Raw genomic sequence first — 22,413 nt, forward strand, 5'->3', positions numbered from 1 at the left:
ATTGTAGATGAAAATTTAAATGAATGTTTGTTCTGTCTGTTGATTTATTTTACGTAGCAGTAAGGAGATAGAAAATAAATTTTATTTTAAAACGGTAACGAGAAACAGACGAGTATTTATACATATTTAGGGAATTTTACTCAAAGGATTCGTACGGTACTCGATAAGAGGGTTGCCTCTATTTTTAAGACATAAGGTAAATTAAAATAGAATAAGAAAATAAATAAAAGAAAAAAATTAATTAATGTGAGTAAACTAAAACGAAACAGATAAACTCTAGGAACACCATCCATAACAAAATCAATGTCGTGAATTTGTGATAGACAATAGAATCGATCCATATTGCTAGAAACGTACGAACCTACCTACATGTATGTACGTTCATAGCTCAACCTTTATGCTTGGGTCAATTGCAACATGACCTACTTACCTTTTATCCTCATAACTTATAACTAAGGTTCAAATAAAACCCAAAAACCAAATACTAAAAAAAATCTTTATTTCCTAACTTAATACAACACTTGCTCAAGTTCACTGAAAACATAAATATCAGTTTTCTTAAAACAAACGTCTTTGCTTAATTTTAAAGTTTATATTTCAAAGTTAACAATTGTTTCAAGAAAAACGAACGCTTATGATCGGTGAACTTGGTCTTAATCTATTTATAATAATATACATGATCCCAAAATCGAGCCGAACCGAAGATCCCTCACAATATAGACCAATTACTTGTCTCCCAACTCTATATAAAATTATAACGTCATGTTTAACTAATAAAATCATATCACACACTGAAAAAAATAACATTTTAACTGAAGAACAAAAAGGCTGTAGGCGCGGGCATATGGGCTGTAAAGAACAATTAATTATAGATTCCACCATATTAAAACACGCCCAAAGATCCAAGAAAAACATATACATAGCTTACATAGATTATAAAAAGGCGTTCGATAGTGTCCCGCATTCATGGTTACTAGAAGTATTAAAAATCTATAAAATTCACCCAACTATAATAAATTTTCTTAAGACTACCATGCAAACCTGGAGAACTACGCTTAAATTACAAACAAATACCACAAACATAATTATAGACGAAATAGCAATAAAAAAAGGCATATTCCAAGGTGACTCCTTAAGTCCCTTATGGTTTTGTCTGGCCCTCAATCCACTCTCAAGGTTATTAATTGAATCCAAATTAGGTTTTGATATTAAAATAGCAGCGTTTTACCTGAAATAAAACGCATATTAAATACTTACCTTATTTGAAGCTTACTAGTTTGAGATAGGCACCTACGTGTTTTCCGCTTTTATCTCCGTCCTTTTCTACCCCATATCTTGCATCTCTCTCGCACACCGACCAGTTTCACTCCCCACCAGGCAGGAGGCGACGAGTGTTCTCGGCGGCCACAGTTCGTCATTGAGTCGAAAACACCAGGCAGAAATTAAAATGTAAGCTTCAAATAAGGTAAGTATTTAATATGCGTTTTATTTCAGGTAAAACGCTGCTATTAAATTCTTGACCGTTATTTGAAGCTTACTAGTTTGAGACGTGTTTGTTATCGCCTGGTGGAAGTGGACGCCAATGTGAGCAAAAGCACAATGAAATTGTGTATGTAAATAGGTACTTAGGTACACGAGTAATCACATGTAAGTATGTGTATTGCGTCCTGGAATACTAATGTAATCAAAGTTAACTGGTACTGGTACTCAGCTACATCCTGTTAGACTGGAAGCCGACCCCAACATAGTTGGGAAATGGGCTCGAAGGATGAGTAATAAAAATTAAAAGAGAGATGCAAGAACAAAAGCAAAATTGATTTCATTTTCTAATAGTAATTAACAAAAACATTGCGATACTTCTTAATAACAATAGTAACAAAAATATAGACATTAATCAGCTGGATTAATTAAATAATCGAGATAACTTGCTACTTCTATTTAGTGGGTATCTTTCCCTTCTGTAAAAATGGGCAAATGTATTGCCTGATCGCCAATTACCCTTTGCTAATATATCGTCCAAAAGTATATTGTCAACACAGATTTTGACGCTACCGCCGAGTGGAAGCTTCCTGGGGTTGTAGTTATTCCTGCCTCTTTTAACAATGTCTTAATCCACCCGCATCATCGTTCGGGTGCCTGCCTTTGGTTGGCCTCTAACGGATATAAATAAATTTAAGGAATTAGCCGATGTCCGTCTATCTTCTAACAAGGCTTTAGTCTTTCTGACCCAATACACTGGACTTAGATTTATATTTTCCTGATTATCCATCAAACAACAACCCGACTGCCTATGACTAGAACTGTCGGTCTTAGAGCCAAAGACTGGCCATAAGATTAAATTATCTTTGTTGTTTTTGAAATGTTCTGGGTCTATTGCAAGCAAGGAAAGATCATGGACTCGCCTTTCCGAAACAAGCTAGCAAAAGAAAGAGCAGCAGTGTGCCTGGAAGTTGCAAATGGATTATTCTCGTCTACGTTTACTGCACTTAAGTAGGTTATTATACCAATTGGTCATTATTCCAGATGGACGGCTTCCCGGGGAACAGGTTTGCTCAGCGCTATTGATTTTAAATTGTGTCCGACTAGAACGTGTGAACCTAGCTCTCCAGTGGTTTCTGCATTGCATAGTGTAGCTATAACTGACTTGTGTAATAAAATAGTATTGTATGTTAGTTTATTTACTATGTGTAAGTCTGCTAAAAATTGGGTAAGTATAGGTCCAAATAGGGATTCAAGGATTCATAGGATCCAATTTCATACTTTTCGCCCCAATTTAACCATCGACTCCAAGCTGATTGATAAGTGTTGCGTGTGGATTGAAGAAGACTTCAGTCGGAGAGACTCCTTGTCCCTCCCCCCCCCCATTTCCCTGACCTTGGCAGGGGGTATCCCCGTTGCTGTGTCTATCGGTTTCTGCTCAAGGTTCATCAGTGTGTAGGGTACTGCTAATGATCGGGACTTCAAATCTGCTCGCCAAAATACCTGGTGCCACCGAAGGAACTACTATGAGATTAACTCCCGTTCCTGAATTGAGATGACTGAGGACCTACGGTATAAGGTAAGGTGGCGGTAATACCCATGCTAGCGGGTAAGTCAAAACTTGAGAAAAAGGCATCGTGGAACCCCGCTTTCGGGTCCTTCAGATCTAGGGGCACGTAGTACACAACTATGTGTCCCTGGGCTCGCTTCGAGGCAAGTAGGTCCACTGCTGATACAAGATGCCACTCCGGTGGAGGTTTGTGTCGGGAGAGATGGTCTGCCTGACTGTTGAATAGGGCTGGTATATGATTCACGACGTGATAGATTTGATACAGCTCAAGATAACTGAATACTCTGTACGTCAAGTTCGGTAGGCTCCTTGATCGGGTGCCACCTTGATTTCTTAGATATGACACCACAGTCCCATTTTTGCATTGAAAAATGGCTGTTGATCTCTTTAGCAACTTGCCGTGATTTTCCAGTTAATACTGCAAGCATCTCTTTCAGATCGCAGTGAAAGCCTTTTTCTCTCTCGTTCCATGAACCCATTACGGGAGTTCCGTTCAGTTGTGCCCCCATCCTACATCGGAGGCGTCCGTGGTTATAAGGTGACAGGGAAGTGGCGAATGAATATCCAAGGTTTGGTGGCAGCTGACCAGCCACCACTTTAGATCTGCTAAGGCATCTGCTGGTAGGTTCAACATTGCTATACTCCATTCACCGAGCCGTGAGCCCACAATGTAACCAAAGAATGACACTTTTTCAAAATGGTGGGTATAACCCGACCGATGACAAAAACGTCACATTTTTATGTAAAATGTTCTTAGTATCGTGGTCTTCAATTAAGTAGGGTTCTATGTATGACAGTCAAGACTTCTAGGTTCATTTTACATGTAAACGATTTACTACATATTTCATTAAAATTAAGAAAATAATTTACGGCCTTTATTATACATATTTGATTTCAAATAAGTTTGAAAAGATTGCATAAGTTCCACAGACATCGTTCTAAAATATCATTTCTAATGTTGTCAGTATATTACTTTCGTAGTTATTTTTATAAAATATGATCATTACTTCAATCGTGACTTATAAGAACCCTTTTTATGGTTTGTTCACCGTTTGGCTCACGGTTCCATGAATAGGGTAGGTATAGATTGCTGTTCAACACTGCATTGAGGAAAGTGAGGAGAGCCCGGTAATGCAGTCTGCCGTATGGAACAACGAAAACTTGCGAAGTTTAAAAGTCCTATCAAGCTATGCAGGTCTTCTAAGTTTGTCGTGCTGTTTGTCACGTAGTGCGTTTTGTCATTATCTTGTTGATAATGCTTGCGATTTATTCACTTGCCATCCAAAACGTGGTGCAAATGATCCCAAAGTAGGCAAATATATCTTGGTGAGCCACCAGAAAATCGAGATACACAATTATAAGTAACCCTTGAGTTTTCAAAGTTTGAGCCACCCAAATTGGTCACTGTGGCGAAGGTCTTGGGTGCCGTGCTTAAGCCAAATGGTAGGCACGTAATCTGAAGCAGTCCTCTTCTGTATACTAGTCGAAGAACATGTCTGTGACCTCCGGCTACCGGAAGGTAGAAGTAAGCCTGGGCGAGATCCACTTGCACAGCCATTCGTCTTTCTGAAGAAACTCTAGCACCCGAAAAACATTTATTAAACTGAAGGGTTCCGTAATTATGAACTTGTTGAGAACCTTGAGATTGAGTATTGGACGGTTCTTTCCGTCGCCTTTTGGGCACAAGAAACATATTAGAAAGAAAGCTGGCAGGATTTGCAGCTATCAATAGAACTTTTTGTTTTATCATTTGGGATATGACGACATCCATCTCTTTGGACTCTCTGGTCAAATCTGGCATTATCTATCAAAGGTGGCTCTTGGCCAATGGTATGCGATACCCAGTTATTATTTTTGACAAGAAAGGCGGAGCTCCCATTTCTTTCCATTGGTCTTGATATAATGTTAGGCAACCCGCCTGGAAAATCATAACTTACGTGCCTTGTTGGACGCATCAAAGTCCGCCTGCGGTCCTGGACGCTTTCTGTTTCCTCTGTTGGACATGGTTCCTATTGTAATTTACTCGTGATATCCCAAGGGAGCTTTTAGAGTTTTGCGTCACACGCCATTCAGCGTGAGTGTGATTACCATTTCCCTTCGAGGGAAGGTTATAATGGCGACTCTTCGAAAGTCGATCCAAAAAGCCACCCTGCGAGGGTAGATTGCAATGATGGTACGACCCGCAACATGCATGATTGGTACCCTGCGAGGGTCCGTGATAATGAGCCGACCCCTGCGGGGGGTGGCTAGTATACTTACTGGTCCCTGCTTTGTAATGATGCTGCGACTCGCAAAATGCAAGATTGGTACCCTGCGCGGGTCCGTGATAATGAAACGACCCCTGTGGGGGGTGGCTAGTATACTTACTGGTCCCCACTTTGTAATGATGCTGCGTCTCGCAACATGCAAGATTGGTACCCTGCGCGGGTCCGTGAAAATGAGCCAACCCCTGTGGGGGGTGGCTAACATACTTACTGGCAGTCCTAGGCGGAGCGTACCAAGTCTTTCAAGGCCGAAAAGCATCACACGCCGAGATAATGAGCCGACCCCTACGGGGGGTGGCTAACAGACTTACTGGCAGTCCGAGGGGAGCGTACCAAGTCTTTCAAGGCCGAAAAGCATCACACGCCGAGATAATGAGCCGACCCCTACGGGGGGTGGCTAACAGACTTACTGGCAGTCCGAGGGGAGCGTACCAAGTCTTTCAAGGCCGAAAACCATCACACGCCGTGATAATGAGCCGACCCCCATGGGAGGTGGCTAACAGACTTACTGGTAGTCCGAGGGGAGCGTACCAAGTCTTTCAAGGCCGAAAAGCTTTCTTGACACCATCAGCCCTCTTCAAGTGCGGTAGTGATCAGTCCGAACTAAGGAGATGCTGGTTGGACCGCACCTCACACCATTCTTTTTTGTCAAACCGTTGAACGCCTTGCAGGATTGAACTAGGGCCACAGGTGCCTTAGGAACTTCGGGCTTGCTTTCTTTTCCATAGTCACGTGCACGGGCTGTGGTAGCTTTATTATTTACCGCATCTGTATTTGCTTTATAAGTCACTCATTCTGAAAACAAATTACTGAAAAAAAAGTACACGGAAGAAACTCGTGACAAAAAAGGGGTAGATGTACAAAATATTAACACTTGATTTCGCAAAATCGAATATCGAACGGTAAAACCGTTAACAAATTGTATAAAATATTATAAACTCACCTGTGTTCTGCGAGAGCACTGAGTTTATTTTTCAACGAAATACTACAGCGGTTGGTTAGACAACCTTCTCGGGCGGAAAACAAGACGCCAATGACGAACTGTGGCCGCCGAGAACACTCGTCGCCTCCTGCCTGGTGGGGAGTGAAACTGGTCGGTGTGCGAGAGAGATGCAAGATATGGGGTAGAAAAGGACGGAGATAAAAGCGGAAAACACGTAGGTGCCTATCTCAAACTAGTAAGCTTCAAATAACGGTCAAGAATTTAATAAATAGATTACAAGTACACCAACTGACACATTTATTATATATGGATGACTTAAAATTATATGCCAACAAAAGCGCAGATTTAAATAGTTTATTATATAAAACAACAACATTTTCTAAAGACATTGGAATGGATTTTGGGCTAGACAAATGCCGTAAACTAAATATAGAAAAAGGTAGGATTGTAGAAGGAAATTATTTAACTAATACAGAAGAAGTAATAGAAGCTATGAAAGATGATGAATTATACAAATACTTAGGTTATAACCAAGCGCGACTTTTAGAACATAAAACTATTAAAGAAAAATTAAAAAAAGAATACTATAGTAGAGTTCATTCCCTATGCAAAATGAGGTTAGCTAGTAAACATTTATTCAAATCCATAAATACATACGCGATTCCTATTTTAACTTACTCATTCGGTGTAATTAAATGGACAAAAACGGAACTGCATGCTCTAGAAGTGAAAACCAGAACCATACTAACACAACATAGATACCACCATCCTAAGTCTGCAATAGAAAGAGTCATTTTATCTAGAAAAGATGGAGGGAGAGGGTTAATTGAAATAAGCTATCTTCACAAACGACAAATTATAAATCTTAAGCAATTCTTCAGACGGAAACAAAACAATAGTACATTACACAAAGCTATAAGCGATTTAGATGAACAATACACACCACTAAATTTAAGCAACGACGATAACATAGAAACAGAAAATAAAACACAACATATAGAAGACATACACAGAAAATGGAAGCAAAAAGAACTACACGGTAGGCACCCGAACGATCTACAGCAGATATTCATAGATAAAGATGCTTCTAATAAATGGTTAGAATTAAGTGGATTGTTCCCAGAAACCGAGGGATTTATGCTGGCGATACAAGACCAGGTTATCAATACGAAAAACTATAGGAAATATATAATCAGAGATAGCACGATGAGAAACGACCTATGCAGAAAATGTCACAGTAAGCCGGAGACCATTCAACATATCACAGGAGCATGTAGCACACTTACACAAAACGATTACACACACAGACACAACCAACTCGTCAATATCATACACCAAAAACTAGCAGACAAACACAAACTCACGCAAGAACCATACGCACCATATTATAAATATTCACCAAAATCGGTTTTAGAGAATCAGCGATATAAGATGTACTACGACCGCACTATCATCACAGATCACACCATATACAATAATAGACCCGATATAACACTTATAGATAAGCAAAGTAAACACACATACATAATAGATATAGCAGTACCAAATACAAACAACATACAAAAAACGATTACAGAGAAAATCAGGAAATACACAGAACTACAAGAAGAAATAACTAGAGTCTGGAAAATGAACCGCGTAACAATAGTCCCAATAGTTATTTCAACTACAGGCGTCATCCCAAAACAAATTTTCAATAGCCTGAATGCCCTCAATCTATCTAAATTTACTTACCTCACATTACAAAAAGCAGCTATACTAAACACATGTCGTATAGTAAGAAAATTTCTACAGCTAGATCTGGACAATAATTTCAGTGCAGTACCAAATTCATCATCTCAAATTATCACATCAATAAATTAGTATCTCACTTTGGCTTAGGCCCGTAAGATACTACAAATACCAGGTTTCAATAAACCTGAGCAAATTAAATTTGAAAAACAAAATAATAATAATAATAAGCCCCGCAGGGCATCTGAGGCGGATGACGGGGAGTAGCGACCCCGCGGGGCTATATATCCGAGTGTTCCAGGGAGAGTATACTGTCCCCCACCTCCGGCTTGCCGGAGTGAAGCATGACGGGGGATAGGTCTCCCGCCTCTTGGCTTGCCTTCATCGGCCGGTCAGAGTGGAGTCGCTAGAGCAAGGTTAGTCCTGCTCGGAGGGTAGGTGCCTCGTGGTAAGTGGCGAGTGGGCCGGTGATGCTGGACCCACAGGGAGCGCGTGATCTGCGTTTAAAGTCCGCCGAGGTATCCTCACCCTTCTCAGCCGCTCATGTCCCTGTTGCCCTCTTGTTGCTTTTCAGTGACAGATTCCCGGGGGCCCAGTAAGTGAGTTGGCGAGTCTCCACCTGCCATTTTAACATGTATTTAATACATTGTCATCGGCAGGTGCCATAGCTCCCGTAGTTTCCCCATTCCTAGTCCATTAGCATCCCATCACAATAGCCTAAGTAGTTTTCATCTATAGTTAGCAATAGTTTAGCACAGAACCGGGGATTGTCCTTGGGTACATTTCTATAGTGTATACAGGGATAATCGTCGGTTTTGTGTCACCATTTCATTAAAGTTGTCTCAAAAGGGCTTCAGCGTGTTGGCTTCGGCCCCATGTTCGCCTCCCAAAAATCCGGGACTCTATAGTCCCGAGGTCTGGAAGAGACATACATTTATAATAATAATAATATTCATTTATTTGCTCAGAATGTAGGTATTTACAATAAGGTGTTTACAGAAAATGTTGAAGCATCCTAGTACATTCTACCATTTTGGCATGCAAACATTTGATATGATGCAATTCATCATTACACATACTTAATGCTTATACAACTAAAAAGTGTCAGCTAGAAAGTCAGATACAGAGTAGTAGCATTTATTCAAGAGAAGTGTAGTTAGTTTTTTTTTGAAGATTGTTACTGGTTCTTGTTTAATACTATTTGGGATGTGGTTAAAAATAGCTGGTGCCATGCCAAAAGCACTTTTCCCAAACAAAGCAGTCTTATATCCTCCAGTGCGTAATAAATTTTGGTATTGAGATCGTAAATTTACGTCTCTGTGTCTGCTTTCCGATAAACTTAAAAATAAGCTTCTATTAACTTTAACAAAAAGAGCAATTTCAAGAATGTAAAGGCAAGGAAAGGTCAACAAATTATATTTTTTGAAATATGGAACACAGCTGTCAGTAACTTTCAAACCAAAAATAGCTCGTATACAGCGTTTTTGAGCTTTGAAGATACTTTCCTTTTCGGTACAATTGCCCCAAAATATTATACCAAATCTCAATTTAGAAACAACAAGACCATGGTATGCTAGTAATACTGTTTTGGTATTGACTTTTTTCTTAAGATTATAAAGTGCATATGCAGATGCGCTGAGTGTTTTACAGATTGCTTCAGCCTGCGGCTTCCACGTTAGCTGACTGTCAATTAAAATGCCTAGGAATTTTGTAAGCTCTACTCTCTCCACATTTTGGTTATTATAGTTGATGTTCAAGTCATTGATGCGAAGTCTTTGGAAAAAATGCATTATCTTTGTTTTTTGTATGTTAATTTTTAGATTGTTGCTGTTTAGCCAGTTTTATAATCTAGCTTAGTCTTATAATCTAGTGGTATCACTGCTGCCCGGAGCCTGGTCATCTTTATTGACAATCTGCTGCAGCTCATAGTCTTGCACCACCTGGAATATCTTACTCTTCGCCTGGTTCAAGTAATACGGACTAAACTTCCTTAAGGTCGACCCTATAGTTAACAAAAACACGTCCAAAGGATCAGTAGGACTCAATTCCTGGAACATGGATTCTGAGAACTCTCTAGAAGTATTCGCTTCTTCCTGACGTTTCCTAAATATGGGTTTCGTTTCTCTAGGTTCTTCGAAATCCAGGGTTTCGTCTACAAAGACTTCAGCTGGCATTTCGACTTCGCAGGCTTCGTCTTCTAAGAACTCGGTGTATTCTTCGGAAGCTGGTGGGGCGCCTGCTGATTCCTTGAAGTAGGGTATCATGAAGCCGAGCTCATCCTCGTACTTGTATTTGTAGCTGTGTGCGTTAGGGTTGCGCAGGCGGTCCCGGATTTTGCGTCGCATCATGTCTCGTATGTTGATCCATCGCGATTTGCAGACGAGAGCTGGAAATTTTAATGATTTGTTTTATGATTTTGCAATTAAATACATAAGTAAAGAACTTATAAAATTATATTTTTTATCCTGATTCGCTTATTTCTTAAGCCAATTTGTTTATTTAGACAGCTTATACCTACTTAGTTAATAATGTACTACGCAAAGAATCCAGCGATAAAATGCCTAAATTTTGTTTTAAGAAATTTACCAAGAAACCCTAAAAGACAGGGTAAATTGTGAAGTCTTCGTATTAAATATTTTCTTTAAATTATAATCATATAAATTAATCGCATGAGCATATTAACTGCGCTCAATAATATGCTAGTAGAAATGCTACTTAGTTACCTACTACATTCATTAAAAAAAAAAAACATTTAACAAAACAGGGAAGGAAAACAACTGCAAAATCTCTGCTCTGCCCCTTACAAAAAGAAGCGCGCGACAATATCTAAACACTAGCACTCTATAATCCGACTCTATGCACTTTACATTCACACAGATAACCCAATACTAACCTACTTATAATCCACACTACTCGACCGCCAACTTTCAATGTGCTACACAAAACTCGACTCTATTGCTAACGACATAAGGAACCACAAAAAAACACAAAGAACTTACCTGGCCTGCCGAGTGAATCCCCGATCTTTTGCCAAACGACTTCCCTCGCATCAAAGTCTAGATATTTAGAATGTCTTGTGTTATACAAAATGGAGTTTTCTTTGACTAATTTTACTAGTTTTATATCTAGGTTTTTGTTAAAAGGGAGCGGCATCGTGTCGTTCGCGGGGCGTTCTCGTGGCGACTGCACGGAGCGGCAACGTCGCGCGCGCGTCACGTCTCGTGCCCGTTGTCGCAACCGGTTGCTAAGGTGGGCCGCGCATTGTACGATTGTTAGTAGCCAGACTTTTTTACTGTTGATAATATGTAGGTATAAGCATTTTCGAGTTTTTGTTTGTAGGTCAGATTTGGTTATTTAGGTTATCGTGATTATCGTAATCAGATTATGTTCGTTGATAACAAAAAAAAAAAACTTAATAATTTTAAGTTCATGTTGTATTAATTTAGTACCGATATGTTGTTTACGCATCTTTTTTAAAGTATGACGGTATACTTGCTTTACTTACGTGAATAAATCGCGTTATCAGAATAATAAGGTCGAAAACTGTTTTGATATCAGACAATTTTTCAATAAAACTCACAAAAAAATGTCAAATCTTTATTTTAAAGAAAAATAATCTCTTATTTTACTTGAATCAACAAACACCATTCGCATCACAATCATTTACCTTAATCAAAATACAGACCATAACGAAAAACATACCATTACATAATTATTTACCTGAAACATACTACCTACAACAAAAATGGAATCCTTTATGATATGAAATACTAAGTATCATTTTTAGATTGTAAATATAGGTAGTTCGCGTCAAGAAAGATTATGTTTTTTACAAAACAAAAATTATATGACAAAAACATTTGATTGCGACAAAAAAATCGGCAGCCAGTCGTCTCGTGTCGCATAGTGTGCGGATGTTCCGAGGAGGCCACGCGACGCTGCCGCTGTGTGTGTGAGTTATCGACCGACGCTCACGACTCGATACTACTATGGAAACTCGACAGTTATCCGCGTATATGATAACCAAGTAGTGTTTTAGATTAAAAAAAATAGTTTACAAAGAAAAAACAATGTTAAATATGAATTATCATTTTCAATCCAAGAACACGAAATACAAAGAAAGAGACAAATTCAATTCAAAAAATGGAAACACAATAACGTATGAAATTATTAAAAAAATAAAACAGCCGAAAACCTCCCTTTTTTAGAGTCGGTTTAAAATACTGAGTATCTTAAGCTTAGACTTATTTTAACACACAACAGTTTAGAGTCGTTTGCTTAACTAATAACGTCAACCTCAGTAATCTCACACGTTTATAAAACACATTAACATCTTCATTTATTGATCAAACAAAGCATCACTCGTAGTCACTTTTTCAGAGTTCCCTTGTCTCTTCTCAACTATTTGCTGCAAATCATGATCTTGTACGACCGCAAATATCTTACTTTTAGCTACATTCAAATGATACGGCGAAAAAGTTTTTAATGTCGAACCAATGCTTAACAAAAACGCATCAACAGGGTCTGCAGGGTCGAGTTCTGACGGCTGAGCCTCACTGAAACTCGGCATTGTCTGATTAACTTCTTCAAACGCTGATTGATTAACTTCTTTTTTCTTCTTGGACCTTGGTTTTGCTGCTTTAGCTTTCTTTTTAGGAACTGTCTCCAAGTCTTCGTCCTCATCATCTTCAGGTCCAGCTCCAACCCCGGCTATCTCAGTGATCGACTTCTGCCAGTCGTCTGACTGTTCATCATCATCATCATCATCATCATCATCCATGGATAGAATCACCACGTCTTTATAAAACGGCTTCATGAATACCATTTCATTGTCATATTTGTACCTGCGCGGCGGGTGGACGGGGTCGGATAAATTCTTCTTTAAAATACGTCTGTGCACATCTCTTATGTTTACCCAACGTATTTTGCAATCACTGCCTGAAATTAAAATTATTGATGTAGTAAGAAAATGGAAATATACCTATTACGAAACGAATTTAAATTCTATAAAAAACACATGCGTAACACAATTAAGCTAACTTTAATAACACGTGGTATTTATTTCTTCATTAAAAAAAATACTAATTAATCACAAAATCTAATTTACAAACTAATTTTATTAAAAAAAATACTATTGTGACAAATACGAACACACACAAAACTCGCACACAAACTCACACGATTCTCTTACTTCACAAGAACACATAGTAAAGCATCGGATCGTGAATTCTAAATAATACTCACCGGACTTCTGTAGCTCGTCTCCTATCTTCTGCCACGCGACTTCCCTGGTATTAAAGTCCATATATTTTGAATGATTAACATCGTACAATATTGGTTGTTCTTTAACTAAGCGGATTAGTTTGATATCTTGTCGTTCGTGGAACATTTTGTTTGATAGGCACGTGTATTGTTGGCTAGCGAGCGTCGGGAACTCGCGCATCGGAGCGTCGCTTGGCGATCGTAGTCGGAGCCTCTCGCTTGCACAGTTTTGAGGCCGGTTTATACTGAGTTTAGATAATAATTTCGGTAGTGGTATATTTGCGTGGTGTTTTTTTTAAATTAATGTTATGTTAATACAATAATAAATTGTTGTATTAATTTTGTAACATATTTTTAAATAAGTATTAAATAAAAAAATATATAAAAAACATATTATTATTTGGTTTTGTCATTATAGCTACACTTTTAGCACTTCAATAAATATTTTTAGACGTTATTTTTCCTATTGGCAATTCATTTTCCTGAAGAGTCGTCATTATTATTGAAACCGTTGGCGATCACTCAGTATATAGTAAGGTATTTTGTTATTTTGCATACAATGAATGAAAAATGACATAAAAAAGGGGGATTTTCTTGTTGTTTATTTACGGACACGGTGGACAAAAGTTATAGCAATACTTCGTCATACATTTTGATAAATAATAAGGAATTGGTACATGACCTTAACCCTAAGTTATTGAGGTTTCCTGTTTTGAAAGCAGAGACGCTAAATATAAATACTTACCTACATACCTAGAATGCAAATACATATTAATATTGTACAAATGAAATAGGTAACAATGTTTCTACGTCATGCATGTGGTCAACGGATGACTTACTGAACTATAGTAGGTAGTTTTTGAAACACTTTTAATTCAATTTCAATTTTTAACATCTCAAGAGTATATGTTTTTTTATTACTACCAAGAATGGGTATTTAAACAAGACACACCTTCACTTCTCTCAATCATTTAAATCCAACATTTGGCTTTACTGATGCAGCGAGCAAAAAAAAATACTCTGAATTCATCTCAAAATATAGTTTAAATATTTTTTCGTAGTAAATCTTTTTAATAAGCATGACGAATACATTTTTTTATTATTCATATTTTTGTTCCGCCAAATGCGACCGGCATGTAAGCCCACTACTACCGACTACACGACCGGTCCCGACGCGTCGCGTCGTGTCGGGGTCGGCACAACGTACTTGTATAGCACGATAACGACTGCTCTCATTCATTTCGCACCGGTATTTAGTTGTATTGTTGTTGCCTTTCATAACTTAGGTACTAGGAACATACTTACCTACCTAAAGGTGAATGGAAGATTTGAATTACTTATAACACTTACGAGAGTTCCTATGAAAAATGATCTCTGTGTAGGTACTTACTTCAAAATTCTTTGATCTGAGCTTCAAAATTTATTCGTTAAAAGTTACAGGTGCAAGTTGGGTTTGCACTTTTGCACGCAGGAACTTCCGTAGATAATAATAACAATAAGGTACGTAGGTATGTTCTCACTTCTCACCTGTGTAGGTTAATGGCAAGGTTGCCGTTTTCACTTTTTTTTTTGGCAGGGGGAAACGTCCGTCCGTGAACAAGATAAAATTATTGTTTTAATGGACATAAATGGGTTAGCAGGCAAAGGATCCATTTTTATTACTTAAATTGTATTTACTTAGTGTCTTCTTTTAATTAGAACGAAAACAGCCGTTAATAATATCTCTAATATGGTGGTACTAACTACCCATGATCGCAAGGGGGTATGGCAGAGCAAACACCTACACGGACGCTTCTTCGGGGCTCTTCATGGCCCCGATGTAGACTTCAATGCGTCCGTAGCTTGGCTACGCTTCGGTGACCTATTTGGAGAAACTGAAGGGTTTGTATGTGCAATTATGGACGAAGTTATCCTGACGAATATCTACCGGAGGTATATTATGAAAGATGGGACGGTTGACATATGTCGGGCATGTCACCATCCGGGTGAGTCTATCAGACATATTATATCTGGTTGTTCTCGCTTGGCTTACGGTGAATATTTGCACAGGCATAACCAAGTGGCCAAGATCATCCACCAGCAGCTTGCTCTGCAATACAAACTTGTAGATCTTGAGGTACCGTACTACAGGTATGCGCCAGACCCAGTTCTCGAAAAGGACCATATCACGTTGTACTGGGATCGATCTATCATCACTGACAGGACTATTGCAGCCAATAGGCCTGAAATAGTGCGCGATGATAGTCGATGTCGCCGTCCCGCATGACGAAAACCTCGTGAAAGCTGAGAAAGAGAAACAAATAAAATATCTTGACTTAGCGCACGAGGTTATCGCCATGTGGGATGTCGACACGTCATTTTTTATATTTTTTTTATAATCTAATATTTAAAAATATAAATGATATGTTGAAAGGTAAATAAATGCACTCTCTATATAAGCACGGAAGGGAAAGAACGAGTGGAAATGTACAGTACGAGAGCCCGTGTTGGCCAATTCACACATTTAAAAATTATATTTTACATTTCAGAATACCTACAGAAAATTTTAAATTCATCTTAACGCTACCGTCGTCGTTTATCAAAATAAATCTCTACGCAATTGAGATAAGGGCCTTTTGTCACTGGGCTGAGCTGCGGCCGCGTGAATATTGCGTTTCGACACAGACATTTGCGTCGGGTCGGGCGCAACCTTGCAGTCGCACAGTGTAGACGCATAATGCACCCCTTTGGACCACTACACCACCATCACCGATTTCTAAACCGTTTATACGTAAGCACTAACCTTGCTGCTCAGTAACAGGATGCCTGCCGACCAGTATAGCGTCCCTGGTCTGCACATACAGTAGGTTCAGCTGCACAGGGTCCCGCGAGTCCACGTTACGGTCCGAGTAGAACAGGCGTCGCTTTAGCAGTAGGGTATCTTTGCTGTCCACGCCCTGCTCTCGGAGGGTGCGGTGCTGGTCTAGCCATGCCACTGTGTGAGAAATGTTAGGGTATAGAAAGTTGTACTGGTGCAAAGTACTGTACCCAGGGAATTACGACTTTTAAGTTTCTCTAGGTCTATGTATCCTAATAAAATAAAGAGATTTTTTTTTTGCTTGTTTCCGATTTGAAAAATTCTTTCACTTTTGGGTAGCTACACTGTTCCCGAAAAATATGGGCTATATTTTATCCTGCTAAGGAAAGAAGTTCCCACGGGATCCGTGTGAAAACAGCTAGTATGCTATACACGTGGTACATTTTTAACCGACATCCCAAAAAGAAGGTTTTTCACAATTCTAAAATATAGAAACCATATGAACTTTATGGGGCACAGCTTAAAAAAGTTAGAGAGCTGTTGTATTATTGTATAGCTTGTAACATGTTTGACCTACCATTATCATCAGTATTGAGCTTCCTGCTGAGCTGCTCGAGCGCGACGTCTCTGTCCTTGGGCCGCTTCAGCGTGCCCTTGTCCTTCTCCTTCGCGTCTTCCACCTCTTCTACTTCTTCGTGGCACTGGGTTTGAGGAGTAGAGGTTTGGGTTATCAGCAGGTAGGATTTTGATGGAATTTTTTTAGGAGTGAAAGTAAATCATTGTTAAATTAGTTTAACCAATGTGGAGAGGGAAGTCTACACTTTGATGTGGTTCAAGTTCGAGAGCGTCGTCACTCTTTCGAATATACTTGCTAGTCAGGATTCATAGATAAACGTTAGACGAAGATGTTAATAAACATGATGAATTTGAAATCATAGAAAAAACCTTGTCATTTTGTTATAGCAAAAAGAAACCTGTTCGCAAAAATTTCAACCGTCTAACTATCACGGTTCATAAGAAACAGACGGTGACAGTCGGACAGCAAAGTCTTAGTAAAAGGGTGACGTTTTGCCATTGGGTATGTAATCCAAAAAATGTCCACATACCAGTCCGTATTCATCATAGTTCTTGATGCCGATGCGCGCGCAGATCTCCATCATCAGCTCGGCGACTGTCTTCGCTTCGTCCACCTGAAGCGTCTTCACCGTATCTACAGGAAATTACCATTTTACTACTACTATAGCTATGGAAATATCGTGGCTTGACGAGCGTGGCACGCTAATATTCTTTAGTTTTAAATGATGATAGCATTTGAGAGTCATTTGAACTATGGTATATTAAATATACCATAAAAATATAAAAAAGAAGTCTGCCACAGATAGACAATTAGATAACCCAAGTTCGTCGACAAAATAATGTACAATTTTTCTTGAAACAGTTAACACATGAAAGTGTAATAATGTATAATACCTAGGTAAACTGTCGTTTCAAGAAAACTGACATTTATGTTGTTGTGTGAATTTAGGTCTTACTAAATGAAACAAAAAAAAGAAGTCAAACCTGTGCTACAGAATGAAAATTAAAAGAGCCATGCACCAATAGATCCCCCCAAGTTGTCACCTACTACGAGTGACGTGGGAAAACCCATAGTATACCTACATATCTGCAAATCTATTACATAACTATACATATCTATTATGGTCAAAAGTTAAACATTGCCATTTAACGTGGCAATGCTGTCAGCCTCTTGTGTAAACTCCCGGTGGGCAGCGCTGAGGAGTTTTTCGATGCCTTGTGATTTTATTATTCAACATATACAGGGTGGCCCATCCATAGGCGTCCAAAAGAAAAATTTAGAAGTTCTAGGCTATGGGGTATCCGAATCACCCTCATGTATGTTCAGCGATTTTTTGTACTTAGGAGCTAGAATTATTATTTTTTTTTTCCGTAATTTTCATTTCAACATTGTTTTTTTCTATTTTATCTTTTTTTTCCTAACGTTTACAGATTTTTTTTCATGTAATTAATCATCATGATAGTAGCTAACACCTGAAAAAAGCAGTTTGGCTAAACATTCTAGAACTTACATAAAATTTTATCTGAAGTTCAAAATTACTGTTGGAGTTCAGTAGCCCTAAAGTACAAAAAATCGCTGAACATACATGGGGGTGATTCGGATACCCCATAGCATAGAGCTTCTAAATTTTTCTTTTGGACGCCTATGGATGGGCCACCCTGTATATAAATGATAAGTTTGTATTTATTAACTGCAATATTGCAAATATTTCAACAACTCACCATCCAACAGCCGCACCCTAAGGTTCCTCATCCGACAGATGTAATCCAGCGAGTCACCATCCCGCAGCATATAGTTGTCCAGGGTACGGTCTTCCTCCAGCCAGACCCCCGACAGAGAGCTGTCAGCTGAGCGGAGGAACAGCCCATACTCTGGGAAGAATAGTGAATATAGGAACAACTGATTAATGGCTACTACCTTAAATGATAAAGGACCAATTACTCACAAGACGTGATCGGTTGTATTATTGTTAGTAGTTATGTATTTTTAGGGTTCCGTAGCCAAAATGGCAAAAACGGAACCCTTATAGTTTCGTCATGTCCGTCTGTCCGTCTGTCCGTCTGTCACAGCCGATTTACTCGGAAACTATAAGTACTACAGTGATGAAATTTGATGGGAATATGTGTTGTATGAACCGCTACAAAAATATGACACTAAATAGTAAAAAAAAGAATTGGGGGTGGGGCCCCCCATACATGTAACTGAGGGATGAAATTTTTTTTTTCGATGTACATACCCGTGTGGGGTATCAATGGAAAGGTCTTTTAAAATGATATAAAGTTTTCTAAAAAACATTTTTCTTAAAGTGAACGGTTTTTGAGATATCAGCTCTCAAAGTCGTAAAAAGTATGTCCCCCCCCCTCTATTTTTATAACTACGGGGTATAAAATTCTAAAAAAAATAGAGGTGATGCATGCTAATTAACTCTTTCAACGATTTTTGGTTTGATCAAAGTATCTCTTATAGTTTTTGAGATAGGTTGATTTAACTGTAATTTACGGAACCCTTCGTGCACGAGTCCGACTCGCACTTGGCCGGTTTTTTACATTTACAAGAGTGCAAAGTTAACTATTTTGATGAGCGGGCAAGTAATTCTAAAATTAAAACACTAGCGCAGGGATTGTTTCAAAAATTAAGACTCCTGAGCGATAGCGTGGTATCAAAAGAGCATAAGGTGAAAAATTTTTGCACTCGAGTGCAACCCGTAACTTTTCATCCCACCTCATCGAGGAAATCACTGATGTAAAAAAAGAAAATGGCGATGGCAGGCGCATATCAAGTTATATAAAAAGAAGTACTTCTTCTTCAATTTAAGAGCCCAGCTCTTGTCGGTGCAGCTCCTTCCATGTACGCCTATCTAGCGCCAACTCTTTAACTTCCTTGTACGTCACAACATTCACCTTCTCTTTAATTTGCTTGATGTAGCTATAAGGTGCATAGATAGACTCCAAAATTCATTCATCAGCTATAGGTAAATATCATGCTTCCATACTGGTTGGACCCTATCTCGTATCTACCTACATTTTAATAACTGGCAAAAGTAATCTTACCTTTCCCCTTATCAGGAACAATAACCTTCTCCTTGACCAGCTTGTGAGCATCTTGCACGGTCATGCGCGAGTCGAACTTCACCTTCCTAGTGACTGCTCCTCCGTCCTGCACTATCTTCAGCGATAGTGACGGCATACTGCTGGTAGTGGCGTCCTGTGAACATCAGAATCACTGATCACTATATCATCATTTCCCGAGCCTTTGGTCGGCTTCCAGTCTAACCGGATGCAGGTCAGTACCAGTGTTTTACAAGGAGCGACAGCCTATCTGACCTCCTCAACCCTGTTACACGGGTAACCCAATACCCCTTGGCAAGACTGGTCACTACATTATCTCTCGAAATACTTATAAAGAGATGCTACTTAGGTGCTACCAATAGCTACTCACGTGGTTTTAATGTGCAAAAAATCTAAGCAATGGTTTCTGACGGTTTCTAAAAGCGAAACAAAAAAATATATCATTTTGCCCAGGAAGGGTTTTAGGAAGAATAGTAAAATCACATATTAGGTAAAGTAACGTGATAATGATAACTCGAATCTGCACGATTTCTGTGTTTTACCCAAAAATCTATTTATTTCTCAGGAAAATTGTATTCAATCTCATTGTTTAAGTTTAGCCAGTGGAGGAATAAATCTAAACTCGTTGATAATAAATATTGCGAGAACTCAGGCATGTTAGTTCTGTCTGTTTTCCTGGTAATATTGTCCTAATTAATGACAAAACATAGGTACTATCATGACATTGATGGGGTGCCTATTTTTATTTTTAGATGTTTTTTTACAACGTTTTTTTATATTTTATCCGGACTTTTGAGTCCCCACTACTACCTACTAAGGGATTGCATTGTTGCGGGCGTTAGTTTAACAGGGAACCAAACTCAGTGAAGACTTCGCTTGCGCCAATTTCAAAACTGATTATCGATCAGGCTAAAGTTCATACTTACCTACAAATGCTTCTTAGTCATAAACGAGATGGTCATAGTCGGAAGTGAAACGCGTCATCATAGACGAGATCCGAAGTGTTATCCGAATTAGTCAGATTGCAAAACATTATTGACTCATAAATTAAACTAGGTAAGTAACTTTGTAACTAACAAAATTACTAGGTCTGAGCTGTGAACTTAGGTTTAAAAATACTTAACTCTTGAGAGTTTGAAATAGGAAGTAACTTCCGCATGACACTTATTGTAAGATGGTTCTAAATGAGAACATGACCAATCTCTAACCAAGAGTCCTAGTCTTTTGATTTTAGTTAAATACCAATAGACCTCTTATTGGGTGGGACACACAAGTAGGTACTTAACAACATTGCAAATCACTCTTGCACTCAGTATAAACTTTTTTGACAACCATACTCTCTACTCTATCATTTATCTCACTTTCTTAAACTACTGATAAATACTTTTATACTCACTGTTTTCAAGTAAATCCAAGTAAATCACCAATAAGTATATTCCACGGCACTCTAAGTGTCACACTGAGCTATTTACCTCGTCCCTGCATGAGCTATATACAGGGGCTATGATTTCATCCGCACGGTTTTCCTTAATTCGTATTGATAATAATGTTTGTTACAGTTCAATTTTATCATGTCCTGAAAGGAATTTTTATGACATTTTTTACCTCGAGTACCTAAATTATAGAATTTTTGTTATTTAGCAAATTGGGTGAAAAACAACATCTTCAGAATTTTCTTCGTACATAAGAGTTCCAAAATAATTGAGCTAATTCAAATAATCTCACTAATTAAAACAACACTTTTTGACCAACTGAATTAAATATTGTCTGTCAAAGGTAGGTTCTTACTTAACACCCTTTCATATAATGATTTTAGCTTATCCCAATACCCATGACAGTCGGGTACAGGCAGCCATTCATTACTCAGACCCTAAAATTTATGTTAGGCAAGACAAGAAGTAGAATTGACCTTGGGTTCAAGCGGATTTAACACTCACACACAAGACACAATATAAGGTTTATGTCAGGCAACATAAGAAGAAGGATTGATCAGCCTATTTCACATAACAAAATCACGATACTGAGTGAAACAACTCTAAATTCACGGCCATACTAAGAGGCACTTGAGTATGGAGTGCAAATCGTTCTGCGGGAAACATGACTGTAGCTAGTTTAATTTATAACAATAACAAATTGTACGTAACATGGACACGTGTTGATAACTATACAAATTATATTATAATGCACTAGCTTCCGCCCGCGGTTTCATCCATTTTCCATAGAACCTACTTACTAATTCCCGCACCCGGTTAGAAAGAAGCTCATAGCCTGCCTTGATAAATGGACTCTCCATCACTCAAAACTCGGTTCAGAAGTTCCTTAGATTTGCGAGTTAAGCTAAACAACAACTTTAGGCCAAAACTACTTATACGATAGATTATTTGATTTATCAAAATCCCTTCAGCCATTTTCACATGAAGTAGTAACAAACATACACAAACACTAACTTTCATAATAGGTATATTAGACATAGGTGATTGATGTCTAGTCATAGTCGAAGGATTGTTTTGATAGGCAATACACGTGTGCAGGGGCGTGGTCGTAAATGCATCTGTAGAAACTGCAATCAATGTGCATAATTCGAGGACATTGTCTTAATTTTTCAATTATCCAGGTTTATAAAAAAGTAAAGTTCCTACTTTATGTACTGTGTCACTAAATATAGGCTCTCCGGAAACGCTGAACCAATCATAATTTTTGCCTGTTTAATGTTTATGATCAC

At 38.5% G+C, this 22,413-nt stretch overlaps 3 protein-coding genes across 3 annotated transcripts in view; all 3 read right to left on the reverse strand.

Annotated features, from left to right (window-relative positions):
* The window catches only part of LOC124642688 (talin-2-like), a 103,256-nt gene extending 81,500 nt beyond the window's left edge, over positions 1–21,756 (reverse strand). Inside the window, exons 1-6 of the mRNA XM_047181288.1 lie at positions 21,088–21,756; positions 19,674–19,827; positions 18,345–18,494; positions 17,153–17,256; positions 16,624–16,747; positions 16,032–16,223 (exon numbers count right to left, since the gene is read on the reverse strand). Of these exons, the coding sequence (XP_047037244.1) occupies positions 16,032–16,223; positions 16,624–16,747; positions 17,153–17,256; positions 18,345–18,494; positions 19,674–19,809 (706 nt within the window). The 5' untranslated portion in view covers positions 19,810–19,827; positions 21,088–21,756. The remainder of the gene's footprint in view (positions 1–16,031; positions 16,224–16,623; positions 16,748–17,152; positions 17,257–18,344; positions 18,495–19,673; positions 19,828–21,087) is intronic.
* Positions 478–11,320, reverse strand: LOC124642669. The gene is made up of 3 exons (XM_047181258.1): positions 10,987–11,320; positions 9,836–10,373; positions 478–669 (listed from the first exon to the last, which is right to left on the reverse strand). Exons 1-2 carry the CDS (start codon positions 11,138–11,140, stop codon positions 9,847–9,849), a joined length of 681 nt encoding a protein of 226 aa, XP_047037214.1. The 5' UTR covers positions 11,141–11,320; the 3' UTR covers positions 478–669; positions 9,836–9,846.
* On the reverse strand, positions 11,571–13,562 carry LOC124642667. The gene is made up of 2 exons (XM_047181256.1): positions 13,232–13,562; positions 11,571–12,925 (listed from the first exon to the last, which is right to left on the reverse strand). The coding sequence occupies exons 1-2, from the start codon at positions 13,428–13,430 to the stop codon at positions 12,327–12,329; spliced, it is 798 nt and encodes a 265-aa protein (XP_047037212.1). The 5' UTR covers positions 13,431–13,562; the 3' UTR covers positions 11,571–12,326.
* Positions 21,757–22,413: the final 657 nt, after the last annotated feature.

The sequence above is a fragment of the Helicoverpa zea genome, chromosome 25 (assembly GCF_022581195.2).
Source record: "Helicoverpa zea isolate HzStark_Cry1AcR chromosome 25, ilHelZeax1.1, whole genome shotgun sequence".
NCBI lineage: Eukaryota > Metazoa > Arthropoda > Insecta > Lepidoptera > Noctuidae > Helicoverpa > Helicoverpa zea.

Coding starts and splice junctions, on each gene's coding strand:
- LOC124642669 (XM_047181258.1), bottom strand. CDS start 11,140: ATGCCGCTCCCTTTTAACAAAAACCTAGATATAAAACTAGTAAAATTA. Junction 10,374..10,986: donor GGATTCACTCGGCAGGCCAG/GTAAGTTCTTTG, acceptor TAAAATTTCCAG/CTCTCGTCTGCAAATCGCGA.
- LOC124642667 (XM_047181256.1), bottom strand. CDS start 13,430: ATGCGCGAGTTCCCGACGCTCGCTAGCCAACAATACACGTGCCTATCA. Junction 12,926..13,231: donor AGACGAGCTACAGAAGTCCG/GTGAGTATTATT, acceptor TTTTAATTTCAG/GCAGTGATTGCAAAATACGT.